This window comes from Thalia democratica, chromosome 2, assembly GCF_965202585.1.
Source record: "Thalia democratica chromosome 2, ktThaDemo2.hap1.1, whole genome shotgun sequence".
NCBI classification, from domain to species: Eukaryota; Metazoa; Chordata; class Thaliacea; order Salpida; family Salpidae; genus Thalia; species Thalia democratica.
In genome coordinates, this window is record NC_139166.1 from 2,647,419 (window position 1) to 2,671,907 (window position 24,489).

General features: G+C 25.5%; 1 protein-coding gene across 2 annotated transcripts in view; it reads right to left on the minus strand.

Annotated features, from left to right (window-relative positions):
- Window positions 1-24,489, minus strand: part of LOC145849899 (E3 ubiquitin-protein ligase SMURF1-like) — a 53,511-nt gene that overhangs the window by 13,169 nt on the left and 15,853 nt on the right. Inside the window, exons 1-8 of one of the 2 annotated variants that reach the window (XM_082955003.1) lie at window positions 11,012-11,274; window positions 8,361-8,399; window positions 7,985-8,093; window positions 5,000-5,181; window positions 3,165-3,327; window positions 2,549-2,834; window positions 598-814; window positions 37-274 (exon numbers count right to left, since the gene is read on the minus strand). In XM_082955003.1, coding sequence (XP_082811129.1) covers window positions 37-274; window positions 598-814; window positions 2,549-2,834; window positions 3,165-3,327; window positions 5,000-5,181; window positions 7,985-8,093; window positions 8,361-8,399; window positions 11,012-11,042 — 1,265 coding nt within the window. In that variant the 5' untranslated portion in view covers window positions 11,043-11,274. Of the gene's footprint in view, window positions 1-36; window positions 275-597; window positions 815-2,548; window positions 2,835-3,164; window positions 3,328-4,999; window positions 5,182-7,984; window positions 8,094-8,360; window positions 8,400-11,011; window positions 11,275-24,489 lie in introns of those variants that run through there. The other variant, XM_082955002.1, reaches the window with a different exon arrangement.

Sequence of the window (24,489 nt, forward strand, 5' to 3'; positions counted from 1 at the left end):
AAATAATATTTAAATAGATATTCTAGTTTAACAAACTTGTATGATTGTTCAAAAGCGTCCTTTCTATCTACTTGGATGTGACAGTGACCCGTGTTGGGTTGGGAGTTGCTCAGTTCGCCCCTAAGAACCTTCAACTTCTGCACCAGATCCCTCTTGTTGTACTTCGGAGGCTTGATGACGTCACTCGCGGTTTTCATGACGTCACTGTTGGTTTTCGAGGAGGACTGTTTGGTTCTTGAGGGAGTCGCTGATTTGTTTGGTTTGTTTTCATTACCTGTTAGTTTAAGTTATATAATTTGAAATTATAAATAATGTTATACATTTTACCAAAGAACCAATGATACCTCAGCATAAAGCTGTGTCTATATATTTAAATAAAGTATCTCATCAATGAAGGGTTCAATTTTTTTTTTGTTTTTCAGCAAAACTAATACCACAAACATTAAACAAACACTAAACAAACAAATGCAAAACAGTTTCAATATTAAAGTAAATGTGTCTAAAAGATACAAAACAAATAAAAGTATACAGAAAACAATGTTATATATTATATATTTATATACATATTATAAAACTATATATATAAAACAATCAAACCTTCATTTTTTATTGACAATCTGGGATCAGTGAACTGGGTGGTTCTGGATGTGTGACAAACGAAATAAACCCTCCCGGTCTCCGTGGATCTCGACTCCCAACCCGGGGGAAGTGGACCCAGATCTCTGTGGTTACCACCCACCTGATCACTGGTTGCCACGGGAACCCTGGGGTCGTGCCAGGAGCTGATGCCCGTCGAAGTGTGCAAAAAGTAAACCTGAAAAATTTCTGAGTTAAAAAATTATTTGAAAAAGTAAACTGGTTGTGAATGTTAGTAGTTTTATTTTAAGTAGTTTTAACTTGCTCAAAGTATTTGAAAAATAAAATTTAAAATAAAAGTTGAAAGAGAATTGCATGCAAAAAATGTTCTAATTACTCTTTTCAGTTTAATTTACTGCTTGACTGAAATAATTTGCTCTACTTACGTTGAAAACAAGTTAAAATAAGATTGGCATGTATTGTATAGATAAGACAAAATAATTAACTTCTGGAATTAAATATATTTATGTTTTTTCAGATTTTTATTTAATTGAGAAAATTTAGTTAAAAATGTTTAGAAAGAACTAATCTTACGAAACAAAAAATAGTCACTTTATAAAGTTACGGGTAACAAACAGTTGAGATTAAAAGTTAAAAACAAAAGTTTCTTTAAAGTTTATAATTATTGATGACAGTACAAAACCGGTTTTACCAAATTTAGTAACAGCTGTTTAGAATAATAAAATGTAACAAAAATTAATAAAAAAATTATAATACATCAAACTCCAGACATACAGTAAAGAATGATTTAAAGAATAAAAAACAATACTAAAGAAATAAATTTTATGCTCTAATAAATCTAATTTGAGTAATCTTATTTTTGGTTTCCTACTATACATTGAGAAAAATTTTGAATGTCAAAATAAAATAAAAAACAGGTATTAATTTATCATACTGCGTACATATCTTATATTGTTGTGAATACAAATTTTAAAAATTTCATTGTGTAAATTAAATACTTGTTTATAGTAAACAAAGCAATTATTTATTAAATTTATGACTTTTCATTGTTTGAACAGAAATTTAAAAGTTTATTAAGTCTTAGGGTATTACCTTAACTAAGTATGATTAAGTAATACAAACAGAAATATCTAATTTTCATTTTCTGTTAGTCATACAGTTAACTTATTTCAAAAAACAGTATATAAACGAAACAGTCTTTAATTTTTAATGAAAATCAGAATTAATGAAACTTTTGTTTTTAATAACAATAAGGCCAATGAAGCAATACTGCTGCAATAATAAATTCAAAAACTATTATTCTAGTTAAAATAATTAAAGTTATAAGAGGCTACTATTTTAAATACTTATCTACTTCGTTCAAAAAAATAAGCATTTGTTTTACATACATTTTAAAATTTTTTGGATTCTTCATATAATTAAATATATTTCATTTAACAGTAGTTATTTTCTAAAGTCAAAACTGTTAGTTTTCTTACTATATTAAATAACTTTAATACTTTTAAACAAGACAAACCTTATGTTAATTATAGTACTGATATTTTAACTGCTATAATAACACATTATAGATTACATAGTCATGAAACTAAACTGTAACGTTATAGTTTTTATAATTGTATATATATTCATTTAGTTTCTTAACAAATAACAGTTGTTTGTTACAAAACTAAATAAATATCTATCTCTTGTTTACCTTGTCGAGCACTACCGACCAAACAATTTTTAAAACTAATAATACTTATATATATATATATATATATATATATATGTGTATTTAAATTAGAACTTTACATAAAAGCTACTCATAAAACCTTATTTATAATAGTATTAATATTTTAGCTGCTTTTATAACACAATGTAGATGACATAGGTATGAAACTAAATTGTAGTTTTAGATATGTATATATATATACACATGTATAAATTTATTCTTAATAAAAAAGCCAATCACCTGTCCCTTGTCAGTGATTCTCTGTTCATACCCCTCCGGTAAGTCGGAGTTTTTGTTCAGGTTACCAACCTCATGGCTCGCTTGGTTGTTTCTCCTTCTTCTTACGTTGTTGTTTGATGAGGATGATATCTGCAGGCTGTTTCTATTGTTTTGTTTTTGTTGGTTTGTTGTCTGTTGTAGGCTGTTTCTATTGTTTTGTTTTTGTTGGTTTGTTGTCTGTTGTAGGCTGTTTCTATTGTTTCTTTGATGCGCCGATTGTGGTCTTCTTGTCACCACTTTGTCTCTTCTGGAGTAAGTAGAAATGTTTATTGTAAAGTAAATTAAAAACAATTTTTTCAATAATACTTTAATAGAAGTAAAGTTCATCGACAATGAGCTGCTGAAAACTTTTAAAATAAATTTGGACAGTTAAAATTTTATTTTAGTGAAAACAATGTAAACTATTTAAACTTCACACATTGTTTAAATCATGCTTTTTAATAAACTTCATTCTTTAAGTTCTTTTATTTGTCAAAAGTACTATTTTTTTATATATTTAATTATATGCCTTCTGATATACCAAGTGAGATTAAGCTTCAAACAACCAATATTAATTTAGTTTGTCAAAATTAATAACCTAATAGGAACACTGTACCCTGACGGAGTAGGTTCGTTGCTTCTCCTGTGGTTTTCTTCCAATATAACAGACGATCTTGTTATGTGGTTCGGATCGTTCACGTTCACGTTCGGCTGGATTCTGTCGTTAAGCTCCCTGCTTTCTATCTTCACTATTAGTTGACCTGTTTATTTGATTTTTTTTTCTAAAACTTTTTCCATAAAAAAAACTTTTTAAAATTTAGTGAAATATGTACTATTTGATTCAAAAGTATGTTTATGTCAAGATCAAAAAAACACTTTCTTTAGATTTACTTAGACTTATTATTTTTATACAAATTAAAAAAGCATTCAGTTATATAAAGGAAACTCTTTTTTTAAATACTGTCCATCAGTACTTTGGAATTACTTGTAACAAGGCTTACATACTTCATAATTGGTTTACTAGTAAAATATTAATTTTTGGCTGACAAATGCGCAAAATGATTAGAGAAAATACAATATGGTGATACAAAAAATTTAAAAGAATGTGAAATAGACTGTTCAGCTGTATGACTTAAATACAAACATGTCAAATAAATAGATTTGAACAAAAGAAGTTTAAACTTTGGTGGTATTTTTTCCCGTATCATTCCAAAAGGCTACCACAAAACTTTTTGCAGATTGGAAAGTGTTTAAATTTTTTAACCTTTGCGTTTTCAATACTAATCTTACCATGGTTGGTTTGTTTTTACCTCTTGAAAATTAAAAAAAAGTAATAATGACCGTAAAAATATCCTAATGTATCAGAATTCGAACACGATTTTTGAATGTAATATAAAAAAATCATAGAATAAGTTAATAATACCAAGCCTGAGCTATTTACTATCCATGTTGTTTTAAAACATACCTTAAAATTCATTATGTATTAAAGTTTAAAAAAACAATTATAATCAAATATAATAAATTTTATGTACTTTTTTAATGAGTTTAAAGCTGAAATAAGTTTAAACAAAATTTGAAATAAATTTAGTGTATTTACAAAAATAGAAATGTTAAGCCAAAAGCTCGTGCTATAAGTGCTATAAGTCACTTGTAAAAACATAATAAATCTTTGTAAAAGGCAGTGTACTTTCAGTATTACTTATAGAAAATCTTACATGATATTAATGCTTATGGTTATCAATTACAAGTTTTATAACAAAGTTTTTCAAAAAAAAACCTGTAAAAATTTTTGCAAAAATGCGATAAAACTGAAACAGGAAACGAAATCTGGAGATTATGAGATTAGTAACACCAATTTTAATCTGTTGTTTTTTGTTTACTAAACATAATAAGATTATCTGGTTTTTACTATTTGCACTTGTTTCGCCTAAACTTTATAAACTGTATAAAATAGTTAAATATATATTTTTTAATAGTGAAAAAGTTTAAATGACTGTTTAAAACGTTAGAATATTTACAAAACTGACACATTTCAATAATATTATATATTTTGGTTTTAAGAAAATAAATAAAGAGATCTCAGCTACTGGATGAGGAATAATAAATTTATTCTTTCAAGAATTTCTTTACAAACTAAGTTTCGATCAAAGACCTTGTCAGTGCTTTAATATTTCACTCATACTAAAAACTGTGAATTTATCTTTAATAAGTTTAAATATGCAAACATTTTTTTATTTTTTTTCACCTCTAAGCTCTAAAAACTTTGTTCACCTCAAAATGACTTTTGTGTACCCTAAAAATTCGTGCACCCTAGAATCAATTTCGTGCACACTATTGTGCACCAGCGACACCTTAAGGACCACTGTTCTAATCAGCATATAAATTTTTAATTTAAAGTAAATAAGTTTAAATATCCAAATATTTTCCTCTCACCTCTAACCGGCTCCTGATCCTGGTTCTGCCTTGTGAGATCGAGTCTTTGGAACCCGGCGTTCTTCAGCCTCCCGATGTGGTTGCTCATGATCGTGCAGCATCCCAGGAAACCTCCCGACTTCTTGTGGATCTTCCGCTGGTTCCACACGGATATCGTGATGCTGTCGCTCCTCGAAACGTACCTATGAAATTATAAAAAAGAACTATTAGATTGAACTTTTAGTAATTAGTATCTAAATGAGCTCCTCGAAACGTACCTTTGAAAATTGAAAAATAAAAAATAAAAATCGAAACATTTCTGTGAAAATAAAAAAATAAAAAAAAAACATTTTGAAACGTACCTGTAAAAATACAAAAAAGAATAAAGATGTTAAAACTTTAGATGTATCTGTGAAGTGATTAAAAAAAAATTTAAATTAGAGTTGAAGAGAGTAGAAATATTTTTTTTATTATGAACGAGATCTAACATAGAGCAAGTATCTGAAATATATTAACTTGTTATAAGCTTAAGTTGTAGGCTAACTTACATTTAATTACAGTAGACTACCACTTAAGTACGCACTTTTTTTGGTACGCACCCCGCCTTAAGTACGCACTTATCCAGAAAGACAAAAAAATAATTAATAATAAAAATAAATAAATTTAGATGACAAAGTTAAAAAAAAATTACAAATACAACGTATTTGAGTCATAATTTAATTTAAATGTACACTCATTGGTGTTTTGAAAATGTTTGGTAAGCACAATGTGGCTTGGTACTTTCCCTCTAACAAAACAAAATATATAAAATATGGCTTAATACTCTTTTTTATATGATTGACTGACATTGACTTTCTATATTAAATGTATGTATAAATTATGTAGAAACTTTTTATAGAAAAAATAAATCATTTTAAAATCTTTTAAAAAATTTGCAGATTAGAATTATGTATTAAATGTTATTTAAAATAAAACGACTTGTTTATTTGGCTTAATCATTTTGTGGCTAGTTGTAAGAAAGAAAACAAACAACTAAATTTCATATCATACTATGTCGTCAAAAAGTACGCACTAACCTTGCTAAGAACGCACTTTTTGGTCTGGTTCAATTTGCGTACTTAAGCGGTAGTCTACTGTAACCAAACATTTAAATATGCTGTCGCTCCTTGGACAAACTTGTGAAATTATATAAAGAATTAAGTTACTTTTAGTATGTAGTATCTCAACGTAACATTTTGAAACGTATCTGTATTATATTAACATTTTGTAAACTTAAACTATGTGCTAACTTAATTTAAATGAACAAACATTTAAATATGGAGTAGTTCACTGTATTTGGATTTTTCAAAATATTGTTTGTTTTTGTAGAAATTAAAACACTTTTTAAAACTTATGTACAAATCGGTATGTATCAAACGCTAGTTTTATAGTTATTTTTTCAAAAAACTTTATCTATATTATTAACTAATTTTTTAGACTAAGATAGTAAAAAATCTAGATAACTGTTATAAATAACTTATAACGGAACAATTAAAAATTATGTTTAATACGTACTTTAAAACTCAGTTCATGTTTATTTAGTTTATCTAGAGAAGACCTAGATGTTTTAATTCCATACATTTAAACTTTTGTACTTAACCTGTCTTATACTTACCTTTTATCTATAAAAAAACTCATCAATTTTTTTTAGTCACTGTTAAGTTGTTTTTACTTTTAAAAATTTATAGAAAATAATAAATAAAAGCAAAATAAATAAGATGATGGATTATAATTGTTTTACATAACAATAAGCAATATATCAAAAAAAAAATTATATATAGATAAAGACCAAAACAAAACTCTCCATCAAACTTATTTATACTAAAACATTTTTATTTAAAAAATGTCGACTTAATCGATCATTGTCACTGTTTAAATAATCATCAGTTTTTTTGACATTATAAAAACATTTTTTTCTTGTACATTTTCTAGATTTTAAAACATAATAAACACATTTATTTCGTATAAGTACAGTCTAACTTTGATATTTTTAAAAAAGAATCTTTTTTTTAATTCGTTAACTATTTTTTAAATGTTTTATGATTTGTTTTTCAACGTTATAAAAGTTTTATTGCTCAAAGCATAGCGTGCAAAAATAGGTATTCAAAAATCGATAATAGAAAGACCACTAATATGAAATAGACCCCAATTAAAGTTAAAAATAAAGTCAATATCGTGCTATAACGTTGTTTACCAAATTGGTTATTATATTCAAGACATGAAATTTAGCTCTTTTTGAGTTTTAACTTTCTTGTACGAAACTTTTAAGTAAAATTATTAAACTTGAACTAGAGCTAATAGTTTTTTAACTTTAGTTTAGTAAAACCTCTCTTGTAATTTAAAAATTGCATTCAACTTAAATATTAGTATTTCAAGTAAATAATACTTATACAAAATAAACGGACATAACAGTGAAAATGAAAATAATCAAATACTGAATTGTACAGAATTAGCCAAAATCATAAAGTATTTAGTTTGTGCAATGTTGATAAGTTTTTTTAGAATGAATTAATGTTGAACAAAAAAAGATGTTTAGAAAAGTTTGAGTTGTTAAACATTTTTTTTGATAATGGCAATAAAAACTTTAGTGTATTTCATAACACTTTTAGGAGTTTTTTATATCTTGTTTTTGCTTTAAATACAATGTTAGGTGCTAAATAATAAATGCTACTAAGTTTTAAGGTTAGTAAAATCCTGTAATAAACCTAGATGACAGATTATTAGTATGACATTAAAACTTAAGTTTTTTTAAATATATTGAACTGCAAAGTAACGATTGTATTAGAAAAATAAATATATATATGTTTATATATGTATATATTTAAACAACTTTAATTTATTAACTTACTTATATTAGCAATTTTTATAACTAAAATGTCGTAAATTTGGTCCTATTTAGGGTTTAGGTTTCCCTTGCAAACTGGTGTTTTTACTTTTATAAGATTATTAACAATTTTTACAACTTACAAGTCGTAGTGTTGGTCCCATTTAGGGTCCAGGGTTCCCTTACAAACCGGTGTGGCGTGACATTGACCACTTCCGTCAACTAGTACCTTGGCAAATGGGTCGGGCAGACCTAAAATTTCATTCTTAGTCTAATTTTTGATCAAAGTTGGTAATACAAAAAAAATCAAATACTGCACACTTTATTTTTAAAATAGTGATCTTTAATAACTAAAAAACATTTCTATAGAGTTTTTAATTGAAGTCAGTTTGATAATTGTGAATATAGATAAAAAGAAACGTTTTTATCATTTAGAAGTTAATAATTGTTTAGCAGAAAATTGAAAATATTTTTTTATATTTAACTGTTATCTTTTATCAATAATCATTAAAAACTTACGGAAAAAATCTCTTTTGCATACATTCTTAGCTCCAAGCACTGGAAAATAAAAAGAATATTTACAAGATAGTTTACAGATAAAATTATGAATAGTTTAACCATAAGTTTAGATCAATTAAGTAAATTTTAAACAAAAATGAGATTAAACATTAAGGTATGAAATATTAAAAAAAAAGTAACTTCAAACAAAATAAAAATATTTTAAATACTATTAAAGATTTATTCTGTCTTAAAATGATTATAAAAATTAAACAGAAAATGAAAATAAATTTAAATAAACCAAAAAGAAGTGATGTATGGTATGAAAACTAAGTTATTTAAAAAAATATTTTACACTTGAATGCTTTTAAAAGTTATTTTTAAATAATTGTTGAACAAATATCAAAATAACAACGACACACAACATTCTTATTATGAGAGGTCACAAAGCGTATTGTGTCAACTGATGCGTATCAAATTGGTGGTAATTTTAGTTTCAAAACTTACGAGACAAAAAAAAATTCACAAAACAAAAATTTTTCATATGGTACACATTTATAGGAAACAAAAACCTCAAAATCAATTAAAAAAGACTTTAGATTTTAGGAGGTTTTTTGGTGTGTTAACTGTACATTCGCCTTTTAACCTTTAATGTAAGGTTTACCGGTGCAAAAAAAAATCAGCAACTTCTGTGAAAGCAAAGAAATTCAATGTAATAGACTCATTTTAAATTAGTATTTAAAGTTGTTATTGTACAGTCAAATATACAGTTGTTTAACAATTGAATGTTAAGTTAATATTAATAAAACTTATACATAGTATTTACAGCTCTTTTTGTTTAGATATATTTTATATCATGTTTTATAGACACGAAAACACGTCGATCAACTAGTATTGACTTTTTTGTATTGTAGACTAGTTTCGTCATACGTAAAAGGTTGAATTGACATATTAGTACAAACCAAACGAGATGAAACTGATCAATAAGTCTGATTTTCATGTAGCTAGATTTTAATTCAGACATTTTTTAAATCCGTTTAAATGTCGCTAAACTTTACGTGTCTTATTACATAAATTATTTGTTCTAGTTTTTTAAATGTTTGTAACATTTTTTTATTTAACACAATTTATGTAAAAACTTATTTATGTTGTTTCTTGGAAATAAAAATTTATTTTACGTAAGAAACATAATAAAGGTTACATAGTTTTAATTTTAGACTTAAATATTTTCCTTTAACTTTATAATCTTAGACACTTATCTACATCTATCAGCTTAATCAAAGTAGTTGACTTAATTTTTTTTCGTTAAAAAATTTTCTTTTAAAATCAGACAAACAGTTTTATATATTAAGTTATTAAATAAATTTATTAATTAAAGTATTTATCTGGCAGACAAGCATCTTTAAATTTTAATTTTATTAATAATTTTATAAGTTAGTTACTTAAAATAACAAACAAATACGGACTTTTAAAGTGTCTACTAGCAGACAATTACCGAGTAGTTTTATTTTAGTAAAACGCAGACATTTTGAGATTAATACGTCTGTCTTGCGACCAAATATTCAAGGCATTCAAATTAAACTTTAATGAATACCACAATAGTTATCAGGTAGTAAATGTTTAATTAACCAGCGTCTGTTCGTGCTATTTGAATGGATTTAATGTACATGTGTGTGTGTGAATGTGTCAAAATATATCCTACATGGAAACTTTATTAAGTCTAATAAAGTTTGTACGCACGTATGCTTATATATTAACTTGTTACATGTACATGTAAATTTATTAAAAAATAGTTACGTGATTAATTGTTCTAACAATTGTTATAATAATAAATTCATGTGTTTTTAATACTCTAAGTTTTTCATATGCACATTATATTTGTATTTTGTTTAATTTACGTATATTAAGCACTCATAACTGATTTGTCTACACATTTAATTTCTATATATGCAATATACGTATATACATGAGTACCTGCAAACTTTTTAGTATAAAGTATATTTACATGGCTTACACTTCTCATAATTATTTTCATAAAAGTACATACTAACTTTTGTTTTTACAGTTTTTCTAATAAACAATATATATATATAAAATAAGATTATTTTTCAAACTTGAACACCTTATTCAGAGCCCACTTGAAGAGCTTTTAAACAATTTATTGGAAAAGTACGGTTTTAAAAACACTGGTGTATATGTACCAGTACTTTTATATGTATTTTTGTATGTATTTAGTACAGTGCTTTTTATTTTGAATTGAGCTGGCTGATGATTACAGCTTTATGAAAAATTAAAGATTTATGAAACATATGTACCAGTATATTTAAAATCGTACTTTTCCAATAAATAATTGTATATGTATAAATATATATACATATATATATACATATTTGATGCTTTGTTTGTAATTTCAACTTTAAGAGTTTAAAAAAATAATATTGCGTAATTTGTTTTTCAAACATTTGCAGTACTCTACTTTTTTGCTTTCATAGTTTCTAACTCTAATCTTTTGAAACAAAAACTTATTATATATTAACTGTTATTTGCAAAAGTTTTTTTTGTTGCATTTTGAACAAAAAACGTTGGGTGATTAATTTTTTTAATTTATATTATAACAACATTTTGATTGTTTTTGTTTCCATTTTTTTTTTTTGCAACAATGTTTATTAAACCTGTAATTTTAACTTTTTGCATTTTGAACATGTTTATCCTCTTCCTTCGTTTGCGACCCTCCACTTTGGTCGCTATTGTGACGTCACAAGTTGATGACGTCACAAATTAACTATGACGTCACGTTATCTCGAAGTATCGGCTCGGCTCTCGGGCGACCGGCTTCATTTAAGACGTCACAATCGCGTTTTGATGACGTCACAAAAGTTTATGAGCCCCACGCGCAAGTCGAGGGGAAATTCAGTTTTGATAAATTTATTTTTAATCAGCTGAAATTAAAATAAAATGAAATGAAATAAGTTTATCAAAACAATAAATGTTCGACTTTTTAAATAGTACAACACTTTTATTAGTCTATTCAGTTTGTACAAAAATATTTTTATTTGATATTCCAAAATAAAAATTGAAAAAACTTTTAAATGAATAGAAACTCATCAATAAAAATTAAAAAACAATGATTATTTTTCAAGACTTGTTTTTAACTAACACTAATCGGTTTTAAAATAAACTTAGCTATCTATTATGCACAAACAAATCTAACACTTGATTGTTAAAATAAAAATAAATGCAACTTTTTTCGAGCTAAATTTTATAGTGGCTAAAACCAATTGTACTTAACTAGTTTTAAAAAGTTGAAACATTTTTTTCCTTCTTTTCTTTTCTATATTACTGTTCTCTTCTGTCCACACATTTTTCTCTTATACTTATTAAGAAAATAATAGTTTTTTAAATTCTTTTTAGTTTTTAAAGGTTGTCGGTGTAACACTTTTTACTATAAAACACGATAATTTTGTAGTATTTTGTATTATACACTTACAAAAAAGATAATAATTTTAAACAAATAATTAAAAAAAAAAATTATATAAAAAAACTTGTCAATAAAACTAAAATCGATTTTTTTAATTTTATAAAAAAATGTTGATTTTTTATAAAAAAGTGTTTATGCTTTTATTCATGAATTTTTTTTTTCTGAAAACAATAAAACAACTTTGAACACGTAAATAATTGATCTAAGTTACTTTTAATTAAAAAATAGAGCATATAAAAATATTATTTGTAAAAGATTATATTAAAACTGACTTAAAAAAAAAATAAAAACAATTTTTAGCATTAGTCTAATTGAGTATGCATAGTAATCAACTTATTATAAGAAAATAAGTTAAACAATATTAAAATAAGACAGTAGGTGTATCCCTAAAAATTAGTCATTAATATTATGATAACAAACTTAAGTGTTATCTAAATTTAATATTCTGTTGAAGTTGTTGGCTTATAAAACATAGAGACTAAGAAAGAATTGTGACAAAATACTTTATTAAACTAAGTAAGGCTGCTTAACCAGTTGAAACTATTTCTATCAGTATAAGAACATACAACTCAAAAAAGGTTTAAAAATGAAATAAATTGATAAGAATACTTTATAATTTCAGAGTAAGTAAACAAGTTTTTAAACTCATTATCTTTTCAACTCGAAAATCAAAAACTTAATCTTAAAACCAAAACCTATACTTGATATACACGAAACAAATATGTTTTTAAACAAATTTATACTACAATTTCTCTAAAAAAAAAAGCTATATTTTCTGAAACTAATTTTTAAAATATATAATTTTTGAAAAAAAAAGTTCAGTAGTTTTTTTTCACAATAGCGTTATTTTTTTCTGAAAACGAAACAGTTAGCCAGCCGCGAGACACAATATTCTGAAAAGTCTGAAAACCTCCGTTAGGTTTCCGGAGCATTTTTCCAACTTTATTTGATGTGCGGCCAATCAATATTTTTGTTTATTTTATCTTTGGAGAGAGGCTTTTCTACAAAATGAATTATTCAAGCCCGTTCGTATATACTTTTATCAGCGCTTATCAATATTTTTGTTTGTTTTATTAAATGTACAGTTACATCCGTGTTTGTTTTTTAAAGTATATTCGTTAAATTATTTGCTATGTTCAATAAAATATTTGTTTTAAACTTAATGTTTTGTTTAAGTTAAGCCAGACTAATTTTGTATTGATGTTTTTATGTTGTAAAAATTTTAAAAACTTTTTTTTCCTTACCTTTTTTTCATTTTTTTTAACTAAATCACATCTATAACTAAATTTTTTAATGTTTTTTTTTGCATTTGATTGATTATTAATAAAAGTTTATGAAGTTTAACAAATATTAATTCTCTTTAAACATTTTAGATTTTCAATCCCACATAAAAAAAAAACATTTTGATTGTAACTTTTTCATTATGTTTTTTTCACATCTTTAATGTTTTCATAGACTTTATTGTTTCTTAACTTTCTGGTTCCAAAAAACCTCACTTACTTGTTTTTTGAAACTTGTTCCAACAATTTTGGACGCACATCAATGGAAAAACTCCAAATTAGTTTACTATGTTTCGTAATATTTTTCTGAGCTAACTTACGGTGAGTTTTCAACTCTAGCTGACCCAACTTAACAAAACTAAAATTAAATTAAAACGTATGTTGAACTTTTATTGGTACACTTTTCTTAGTCCGGAAATTTTAAGCAGGTTTGGTTGGTGAATTTACTATAATTTCTCTATTTTTATGATAATCAATAAACAAAAAGATTTTCTCAACTTATAAAAGTTCAGCATCATTTCTGTTACACCAACTGAAAACAAATGTAACTATAGCATTTTGTTATCATTGATTTTAGTTATTGAATCTTTGTTTTAAACACATTTAAAAAACTTTTAATTTTAGTAACCAAAATTGTTTTTAATTATTTTTGTTACATCTGAGAAATTTTAAAGTTCAAGTACATCTGGTTTATATAAAACTTTTCATTTTCTTGGAATTTAAACGAACTGTCAAAATCTTATCCAGACCTTATTAACTATTTCGTTAGATATACATGAAACAAGTATTTCAGCAACAACTTTTACCACAAATAAACTAAACACATAAACTGCAATCAACACACTGATTCTTAAATATCCTACTAGACTTAACTTACACAAAACTTTTTAACAAACTTTTAAAACTTCCAACTAGACTAACAAAACTTTCTATTCAAACTTGAAAAACTTTTTTTCAAACTTACAAATCCTTTCTAACAGACTTAAAAAGTTCCAACCAGACTTATATAACTTTCAAAGAAACTTCGACAGTAAGCATGTTTGTTTACAAAATCTCGTTAATCTTCCACCTTTATCACTAAACGGTTTCCTTCGCACTACATCGGAGCTACAGGCATTATGAACTGCATTGGTTTTACAGGCTTGTATCTATGTGTTCAGTCAGCGATTAATTAGTCTGCAGGCTTAATTTTCGTACTTATTTTGGAAAATGTTACTAAAAGATTTGATTAGTTTTGCTTTAAACCAACAACTATCTAGCAGCTAACAAAACAATTGCTAAAAGTTTGTTTAACCAATTAATTAGTCTGAGCGCTTTTATTTAAATACTTGGATTTACAAACAACTGGTTTACCAACATAAACATTCGTATATAATTATAAATTATTTTTTTCTAGCGCTTAACAAGATTTTGTTACTAAGTAATTTATTCCTTATTTTAGTTTGTTGTTTAAATCATTCAGCTAAAAAGATGTTTTTAAACTATCTTCTGATAAAGATTTAAATGATATTATATTTTAAAAATGAACCTTATTTTGTATCAATTTTTTCTATGTATTGCAATTATACTTTATAATACTGTATAACGATTAACGAAGAAGAAATACTTTTTACATTTTAAATTATTTTGACTAAAGTTAAAGTCGCTATGTGAAATTGAGAAAAGAACATATAAGTAAAATAGTGTTTATAAACAATAATTAGTATATTTGTATCTGCTACCCATGCAATTTACCAAATTAAATTTTTTTTGACAAAGTCGTAGTGCCCAAAAATATTTAATTTTTATAAATATATCACCTACACCTTCAAATACTTTATTTTGTTAATTTGTTTACACGAATTTTTCAAAGCAAACTTTCTCACCGGTTTCCTACGTTAACTAACCACTGTACTTTACAGTATGTCTGGTCAGTAATATCTACTAGACACTCAACTGAAAGTGATATCTACTAGAAGCTAACACCAGCATCTTATACGTTGAAAAACATTTTCATATCCCTGCTAAACTTATCTAGCTTTATAAATACTAGTATTTGTAGATCAAGTGGTTGCCTGACTTTTACAAATATTCAAGATTATTAAAAATTTCTATGATATTGAAAAAAAACTACTAGATGTTAGAATTAGAAATTTTATTTTAAGCATTTCACAGCATTCCGAAACAGCACTCTAAAATTGTAGTAAAAAGTCACTTGTCTTTTAAACTGAAAATATTCGATTATCCAGCAGCAAATAACTACACTTGACTTACTTTTGTTGCATTGTATTTTTTTATTGGTTGTGAAAATTTATTACTTTTAGCGGTTTCCTAAAAGATTACATGCAATCGATCCACTGATAAGACTAAAAACTAAATCAGAAAAAAATTTATCAGGCGTTTACAGGACTTGTGTTACTAATGCCTGTAAAACTGGTTTAGTTTACTAAAATTGTACTTGATTTATTTTAACTTTTACATCAGATGGTTTAATTTAATTTATTATTTTAACTGCTGAAAATAATAACTAGTAGCTTATAACTGGTTTGAATAACAACTTTAAACACATATCTTGTCAACACCGACTAATCTTTTATGCCATTAAGTTCATAATATCTACTTATGGAGCTTATCAAAGAAGTTGCTTGGAATGTCTACCTTTTATTAGATGCCGCGTTAATTTCGAAGTCTAGCCTGACTAATTTCAATTCGCTTATTTATCTCTGAACTGTTGCTTTGAGACGTCTGAAATACTTGCTGCTAATAAACAAAAACAACAAACTTCAAATGCGAGAAATTTAATAAAAAATAAATTTTTTTTGTCAAAAAATCTGAAAATTTTCGTCTATAAATCGAATATTTTTTTTTAATTATAGCGTTTTAAAGTTTTTCCTGTGTTTAGACAACGTTTCTGTATAAAGTAAACCAAAGTTTTGTAAGGATAAACAGTAACTAACTAAACTATCTTAATCACATTTAGTTCTTTTGATTTAGTTAAAAAAAAGAAATCGAAAGTTCTTTAAGAATTTTAATCTCATCAAAAGTTAATCAATCTTCCACAGCAATAAAGATAAAATACTGAAACATTTACAAAAGTTTTCATTGCAAACATTGCCTGAGTTAATTACAAGAGATATCTGACAAACCTTCATTTGAAAGGTCACAATCCAGCTTAGTCTGTCACATTCATTAAAAATTAAAAAAAAAAAAATTTTAACTAAATTAAAGGAAATAAAAACGCCAAACACATCTAATAAAAGTAGCTCATTGTTGAAAAACTAAAACCACAATCTCATAATGGTTGAGATGTAAATTTCAGATATAAACTTTATCAAGTTCCGGTATTGAAATTAAAAATTTCAAACTTGAAGTTGTTGCTCATATTTTTCTTTTTATTTTGATTGTATCAGTGATTTTTGTACTTATTAAGTGCTTTTGATAAAGTTTGAATGACGCATTCATTTTTAGTAAAACGTGTACTCAAGTTACATTTCTGGTTAGCACTTTTATGTATATTATTAAGCTAATAAAGCTATATTTTTTTATATAAAACATCTGACTTGATAAAAGCGTGCGTTTTAAATTTTAAACATCTGTTGAGATATTTGCAGCTTTTCGAAGCGTACCATCTTGATGAAGTGCGAACTTATTAAAAGTTTTATCAGCTCGAAAAAACTTCAAAGGTTTCAATTTCAGACAACAAAGACTACCAGCTCGACTTCAAAGTGAAAAGTCTCAGATGTCACAGTGCAGACGGGTGGGGAATTCGGGAAGCACTACATCGAAGCAACAGGCAGATACTACATTGGTTCCACAGGCTGCAGGTAGGAATGTTAAATGGGACAAATAATCTGGCTTCAAAGAAAACGTGCCGACAAAAGGGAGCTTGTGTATTGGTTGCTTTGAAAACGTTTATGGTTGTCATAGAAATCTATCTGGTTGCTATGACAAAACAGGTGCCAGTCCGGCGACATAAAAGGAATTTTAAAAGGTAAAAGGCGACAAGAAAAATATGATTTTATTTTAAAACTTTTAAAAATGAGTTATGTGTATTCAGCAGATGTTCATTTTGTGAATGGGGCAATTAAGGTGTTAAGGAAATTTGCTTTGACAGAACAGGAATTTTAAAAGGAAAATTTTTAATGAGAAAAGAACTTATTTTAAAATAAAAACGTGTATTCGGAAAAAAAACGAGTACAATAGGAGCGCAAATTAGCGAACAGGTGTAAAGTAATGAAGAAACTGAAAGAAAACGTTCCAATTTTGAACTACGTAATTTCGAGTAGAAAGATAAAAGATCTATTCTTTTCTTTCAATTGGAATTCAAACTTGTCAATATATAAAATTTTCTCCTTCTAAGGTATTCAAAAAGAAATTCCTGAGCGGGTATCTAATTTCCTATGGCGTTTCTTACTTTAAATTTACTTTTTATTTTAGTTTTTATGTGTTTAAAACTTTATTTGTGTTGTTGTCATTTTTTTTTAAATAGTCTTGTTTAAGTTTTGTATTTTATACAGTACATTTAAAGCAAATTAAGAAAAAACAATTTTTATCATTGTTTATATTTAAGTTTTTATGACTAATTAAAGTTACTTCTTGTAAAAAATTTATAGTGTAAAACAACATATTTGCTTTTTTTTATTACAGACTGTAAGTATAATGATTTAGCACAAACATTTATTGTTTATGAGCTTTTATTTATTAAAAAAACTTGTAGATTTAAGAAAATGTTCAGTCTAAAAAAATTAAAGTCTAATGAATTTATATTCAAACACTAATTAGTTTTAAATGCAAACAATTTCTATATAAAAACAAATCTGTTCCAAGACAGCATAACCAACGTAACAAAAACTAAAATTTACTTCAACAAACTTAAAGCAAAGTAATATAGATTTGTATTTGTAACTTCGTAACTTACAACAAAAGTATAAAAATAATAGTAATGAAAAAACTGCTCGCTTTGTAAAACACAAAACAAAATAAAGCGCAAATGGTCGCGTCGGAACGAAATTTTCTTTCTTTTTTTTTTTCAAAATTAAATGTCTCGTTTTTATTCTCTCGTCTGCTTCAGCGAATTATTGTTGTCTCAAAACCATGTCTGGCTTTGGGCTAAATTTTAATTCGAAACTTCAAATAAAAACACATTTGCGTTCAGAATGTCTGAAAAATTTTTCCTGCTTTCAAACTGAAACTTTATAAGAGCATCCTGATCTAAATTGTTTTCGTTGAAAAGGTAGAAAAGTAATAAAATAAAAATAAATTAAAATTAAATTCTGCTGATCTGCGAATAAATTCTTGAACGTGACGAGTAATTGACTTCCTAAAAAAAAGTTTTTTTTTCCTCAAACTCGACAATAATGGCCTTTTTTAAACTTTTTGGTGGTTTCTTATTTTAAAAGTAAATTTCAGCTTTGCGCTAAAAGCTTTCTGTTCTAAATATAAATATTTTTTATAGGTCAATCTAGCCTTTTTGATTTTTTTTTCATAAAATTAGTTACGCATATTTAGTATGTTACTCCAAACTTTTACAAATATCCAGGATATATTGCATATATAAATATAATTAAAACATATATTTTTCATTATTTTTCTGGTAGAAATGTATGTAGTAGTAAACAACAGAAGTAGTAATATTTGCATCAATATACTTTTAATAATAAATCATATTGTTTGCATAATAATTAAGATTAAGAGTTTTATTTACACTGGTTTTATTCTGAAAACACTTTTACCAAATTACAAAACTTGAGAAAACTTAATTTTCTGCTGACACGTGTGTTATGTGAGAAATTAAAGTTATTAAATTTAAATTTGTTTCATCAAAGCCGATAGATGAAAGAAAATACATTTATTACGAAACTAAGTGATGATAAATTAAATTAATCACTAATTTATTATTCATTTTTTAGCGTCTAGACTAAACAAAATAAAACCGTCTAAAAATAAAATATACTAGATAAAACTAAAAATTTAACTTCAAATAGTATAAACTTAAATAAATTTACAGCAACATATTTTTTAAATTATTTTACTACAGAAAAGCCATCAATCGTTGACAGTTTAGTTTTAAATTCTTTAAGTTTAGTTTTTTTAATCCCACATATTACTGTCTGCAATTAATTCAACACTTACATGGGTGAAACATGAAAGGTATAAAAATAACCACTTAAATCCTTTGACAAATGAGTTTTACATTATTTTCAGTTTACTGAGTTTAAAGTCCTTTACAACTTTCTGCCAATTCTTGTAAGTTTTTGAAAACACGATAAAAATAATTTTTTATAACAAAAAATGCTAATATTTCTAGTAATTTGTTTTTTTAAAATAAGATAAAGTTACAACTTCAAAAGTATAAATTTTCAACAAAGTTAAAATTGTAAAAAAAATTTAAAAGTTAATTGTAACTTTTTAGTTACAAAAACTTCATAAAAATTAATTTTTTTATTTAAAACTTACCTTTGTAATAAAAATACACAAAAAAAAACAGTTATAAAAAGCTAGCTGCACTATGTTTAAATACAGATTATAAAACATGAAATTTTAAAGACTCAATAAAGTTTAAGAGGCATTAAAATTAGTACCAAAAACAGCAAAGTATAAGTTTATACTTAATAGGATAAAGTTTATTTTAGGTTAATCACTATGTATTGGTCTATGGAAACAAAACAAAGTATGTTTAAAACGAGATTAATACTCGACAGACTTTAGTACGTTTCTTGTCTGTGTTTAATATTGTACATGTAATTCGCTTTTGTCTGAATTTTTTATTTCTGTAAGGTTTTTTATTATAACTTTGATAGTTAATCTCCTATAAATGACTTCAGAATATTTATCTGTCTGGAACTTTGTTTTCTTTGAATTTTTTTCAATCTCAAAATGGGTTTTAATACGGCCATTTGTATGTGACATTACTACAATGAAAAGGATAATCACTTTCTTTTGAACGTTTTGTTGAAATAATAAAGGAAATTAAATGCATACTTTAGTTGAATAGATGTTTTATTGAATCATTACATATGTGTAGAATGTATAGTTATGTAAAAAGTTTAGATAAAATATTTCCTTTGGCCTTTTAGTTGGATAATGATTACAATTTAAAGCATAATTACACTTAAATAGGTTAATTTATAAACCATTATTATAGCTATTAATTATGAATAAATTATGTCATTCTTTACTACAAAATGAAGTTGGAAGATTAGATAAATTTTCAAACTTGAAAAAATTGAGTAGTTACATATTAACCTTATTAAGAGATAAATTAGTTATAATATCTTTATTCAAATGCTTATAAACATAAGATATTAACTTAAAATAACCTCAACAAAATTTTAAGAAGTATTAGATTTCTTATTAATTTACAATACCTAAAAATTCATACTTGTCTAGTTTTTAAGATGTCTAAAAACCTTTGCACGGTTTTGCGATTGCAATGATTAAATCAAATTGGCCAAATTGTTATCTGCAGCAAATATCTAAACAAATATGCTACCGTAAAACAATATCGGATGCAAAATATTTCTGTTATGCAGACGAGATGCTAATTAAGGTTTTTGAGATAACAATAAGGAAGTGACAGCCAATCACAATGCGAAGAATTTTCAACTTGCGTCAGTTGCTTACGAAAATGAGAAATATTTGACACGGGCAAACGGGATTAGTGAAATTATTAATTTTACTGCTTCCTATTCAAAAAAACGTTGGGTCTTATTTCAAACACGGTAACTTGGATTGACGTTGAATTTTTTCTATTCAGTGTTTACGTTTACAGATTTAGCATATTTTACATAAAATAAAAAATATTTAAATTACTTGAAATTTTAAAGTAGTCAAAATATGTTCTTTTTTATTTAAAAGTCTGAAAACTGTCTAATTTGGTGAAAAATATTACAAAAAAAAAATTAAAATCAGTTGTTAAAGCACCATTCAAGTTTTTCAAGGTTTCAGTAAAGTTATAAAATACAAATATAAGTGAAAATTTCGATTACAAAAAATTTCGATTACAACAGTTCTTCAACATTTAACCAATAAACTAAATAAAAAAATGTTCTCAAGGCGTTAAAGTAAATACAAAATCACATGAAAAATCTAGCTTTTATCAAAAAACACATATCGTGTACCTCTGATATATCAATCTTTAAATCCTAGTGAAAGAAGTACTACAAGTTTAATTAAGAAAATCTAAGCTTTTTTTCATAATTTATCTTGCAAAAACTCGTTCTAAACTTCAACCAACAAACTAAATAAACACAAACTAAAACAAAGTCTTACATATTTACAAAAACATTCTCAAAAGTTTAGTATTGAAAATTCTGAGCAAAAAGAACAAATAAAAACAATAATTTTCATATAGTTTTAATCTTTTTTTATTCAATTAACAAATAACATAAAAATATAAAACACAAAAGACAATCTCTCATGTTAAATATTCTAAGGGTTGTAACACTAAAAACATTACGAAAAAGTACTAACTAATAGCGATAAAAAACTTACTTAAAACTCAAATTAATTTTGAATTTTGTTCTATATTGTATACTGCAATCTGCAAAAAACATAAAAGTTCACGCTCAAATTTCTCAAGGTCCCAGTAAACAAAAAATCATGACTAGCAACCGAGACGTTAGAGCAAATTTTCATGTAAGCGCAACTGACAAGACTTCAACTTTCGGATGTTTTAATTTTCATGTAAATATTTACTCTTGCTTGTTAATTTTGTTTGTTTGCTGCTTGTAGGACAGTTTCTTTTTCCGGGTTTTTTTTCGAGACGTCTGTGTAATTTTCACTTAAAAAACTTAATTAATTCCTTTTATTGTCCTTTTTTGTTTGCTTACAAGATATATTACAATTTCCTATAAACTTAATTTGTTTTTGTTTAACTTTCTTCTTTATACATGCAAATTTATTGTTTTCTGTTTGTTTACAATTATTTAACTTCCCGGTTTTTTTGAGAAAGGACACATTCAAGTTTTTTGCTTTTTATTTTAAAGCAGTTAATTTCTGTAAAGAATTCGTTATTGGTTTAAATTACTTTTTTTTGACAAACTACTTTTTACTTTGCTTCTGTCAACTTTGTGACATTAACTTTGTGTTGCTGAGTTTAGTTTTGTAACAAATTAAGGTAATTTCAATTTGGTTTTGTTTATTTTCCGGGTTAGATTAATGAATTGTTAGTAGTACAATTAAATAACTTTTCTTTGTGCTTACCTTTTTTCAGAAATCAATTAGGAAAACTTTCTATTGTTTTAAGAACTTTCTAGATACTTTTAAATCAAAATTGATTTTTAATTTGGTTGTTAAACAGTTTATAAAGATTTGTTTGTCTCTCGATGTAATTAGCATACAAAATAAGTCTAAATCTATTTCAAAAATGTTACGGTTTGTGCATTTAATTACATGATTTAACTATTTAATTTTATGTAAACTAAATGTTGCCTCTGTTTAAATTTAAAGTAGCATCAAAGTTCGAGTGCTGTTTTCACTTTTTTTTTCACGAAGAAATTAAATAAAAGAATAAAGAAATTCTATAAATATTCATAAATACATTAGTAATTTTGAATACTTTTAGCTTTTTAATAAAGTACAAATAATTTAAGAAAATTTGAGAGTAAAAATAAAATGTTTGTTTAGTTGTCACAATCTGTTTAAACATAAATAATATTGTTTGAATATAAGATTTAATTCTGGATTTTTGAAGATTTTATCCATTAGCTTATAGACTTAATTCGTACAAATAGCTACAAAAGTAAATAAGTATAATGTTATTATCAGAAACTACTAAAAAATTTTAAAAGTTATATTTTAATTTTAAACAGTGCTTTTATGTAAGCATGATATAAAAATAGTTAAATTGGTTTTCTAGACTGCCAAACACAGCATATTAGCAATACGTTAACTACAAAACAAATAAATTAAAAACAGAACAACTTTCTTAAGTAAGTATTCACAATTCACAGAATACTACTTGAGCATATTTTCAATTTAAAAAAATCTAAAGTCATTTAATTGTCGGAAATAACAAACGTAAGAAATAATCGTAAAAGCATTGAAATTTCAGAGACCCGGAAATAACAAATGTTACTACTGTCTGGACGCAAGTAACTTTAAAAAACGTAATATAGAATTAAAAAAAACATCAGAGAAAACTAAAGTTTTCAGTTCAAGTTTGAAAGCATCGCTACTTATTTTCCCATTAAACAGTAAAAAAATCTTCAAAAAAAAAATCGCAAGAATAACCACTCGAAATATCAACAAAAAGTTTCGAGAGAAGTTCTGTTACTTAGCAACCAGACGTTTGGTTTCCCATGACAACCAGATCACGTCTGTTGTCAAGCAAAAGTCGTCGTAAAGACTGCAGCTGTCAGAGTGAATCTGGTTTGTTGGCCAATGAGAGCAGAATATCTGGATGATATGAGCCAATAACAGCAGAGATATTTAATTGGGTTAATTTGGAAATTCTGGTGGGAATTGAATCGTTTAATTTGAAAATTGAAAGTTTTTTTTTCGAGTTCATGTCAATTTTAATTAGCTTGTTTTAAAGTATTCGAGCCGTTTGATTTTAAAAACTGTTTAATATTTAAAATAACAGTTTAAATTGATTGTTTTATTTTTATTTCTCGACAGTTTAGTTTATAATATTCCAAATGTATTCAAGTTTTTAAGCTAGTTGAAACTAATATTTTTGATTATAATGTTATAATTATTTATTATAAGATTGATTAAATTTAAATTGCTTAAATAATTTATTCTACTAGTTATATATGAGTTAATACAAAACTTCCAGCTCAATATAGTTACAGTTCAAACTTTAAATTTTTTTATCGTTTTCAAAAGAACAAGTTGTTTTTATTTTCAACGACAATTGTATCTAATATGTCACCAAAGTTATAAAAGTTGTCAGTAAAATTTAAATTAGAGTTATTATCTCAATAATGCTTGACTTTTGAAACATTTTAATTTTTAAATTGCGTTCAACAATTTTTGCAATGTTTAAAAATTGCTTTTAAAAGCACTTCAATTTTAATTAAATTTATGAATATTAAAAAGGTCAATAATTTTTATTCGCTTTTAATTTTTAATTCAGTCTTCGTTTAAAAAACTTCGGTAAGTTTCTTTGTTTAATTTTTTTTTTCAATTTTAACAATAGGTCTTAGTATTATGATAGTAGTATAGTTTTAGGTTTTTTTGAACGACAGTTATCATTTATTTAATATTCTATAAAACTTTTCTTAATCAATTAGTTTTACAACAACTAGCAGCATTTCTTTATAATATTCTTTAATTTCTGATATTTGTGTGTAACGCGTAAAATTTTCTCGACAAAACAGCTTCTTATCTGAAAGCAGTTTATTTTTACATTTAAAATTTTTAGTGTTGATAATAAGTTTGTTATATAAGGTGCTTTTACTCGTCATTT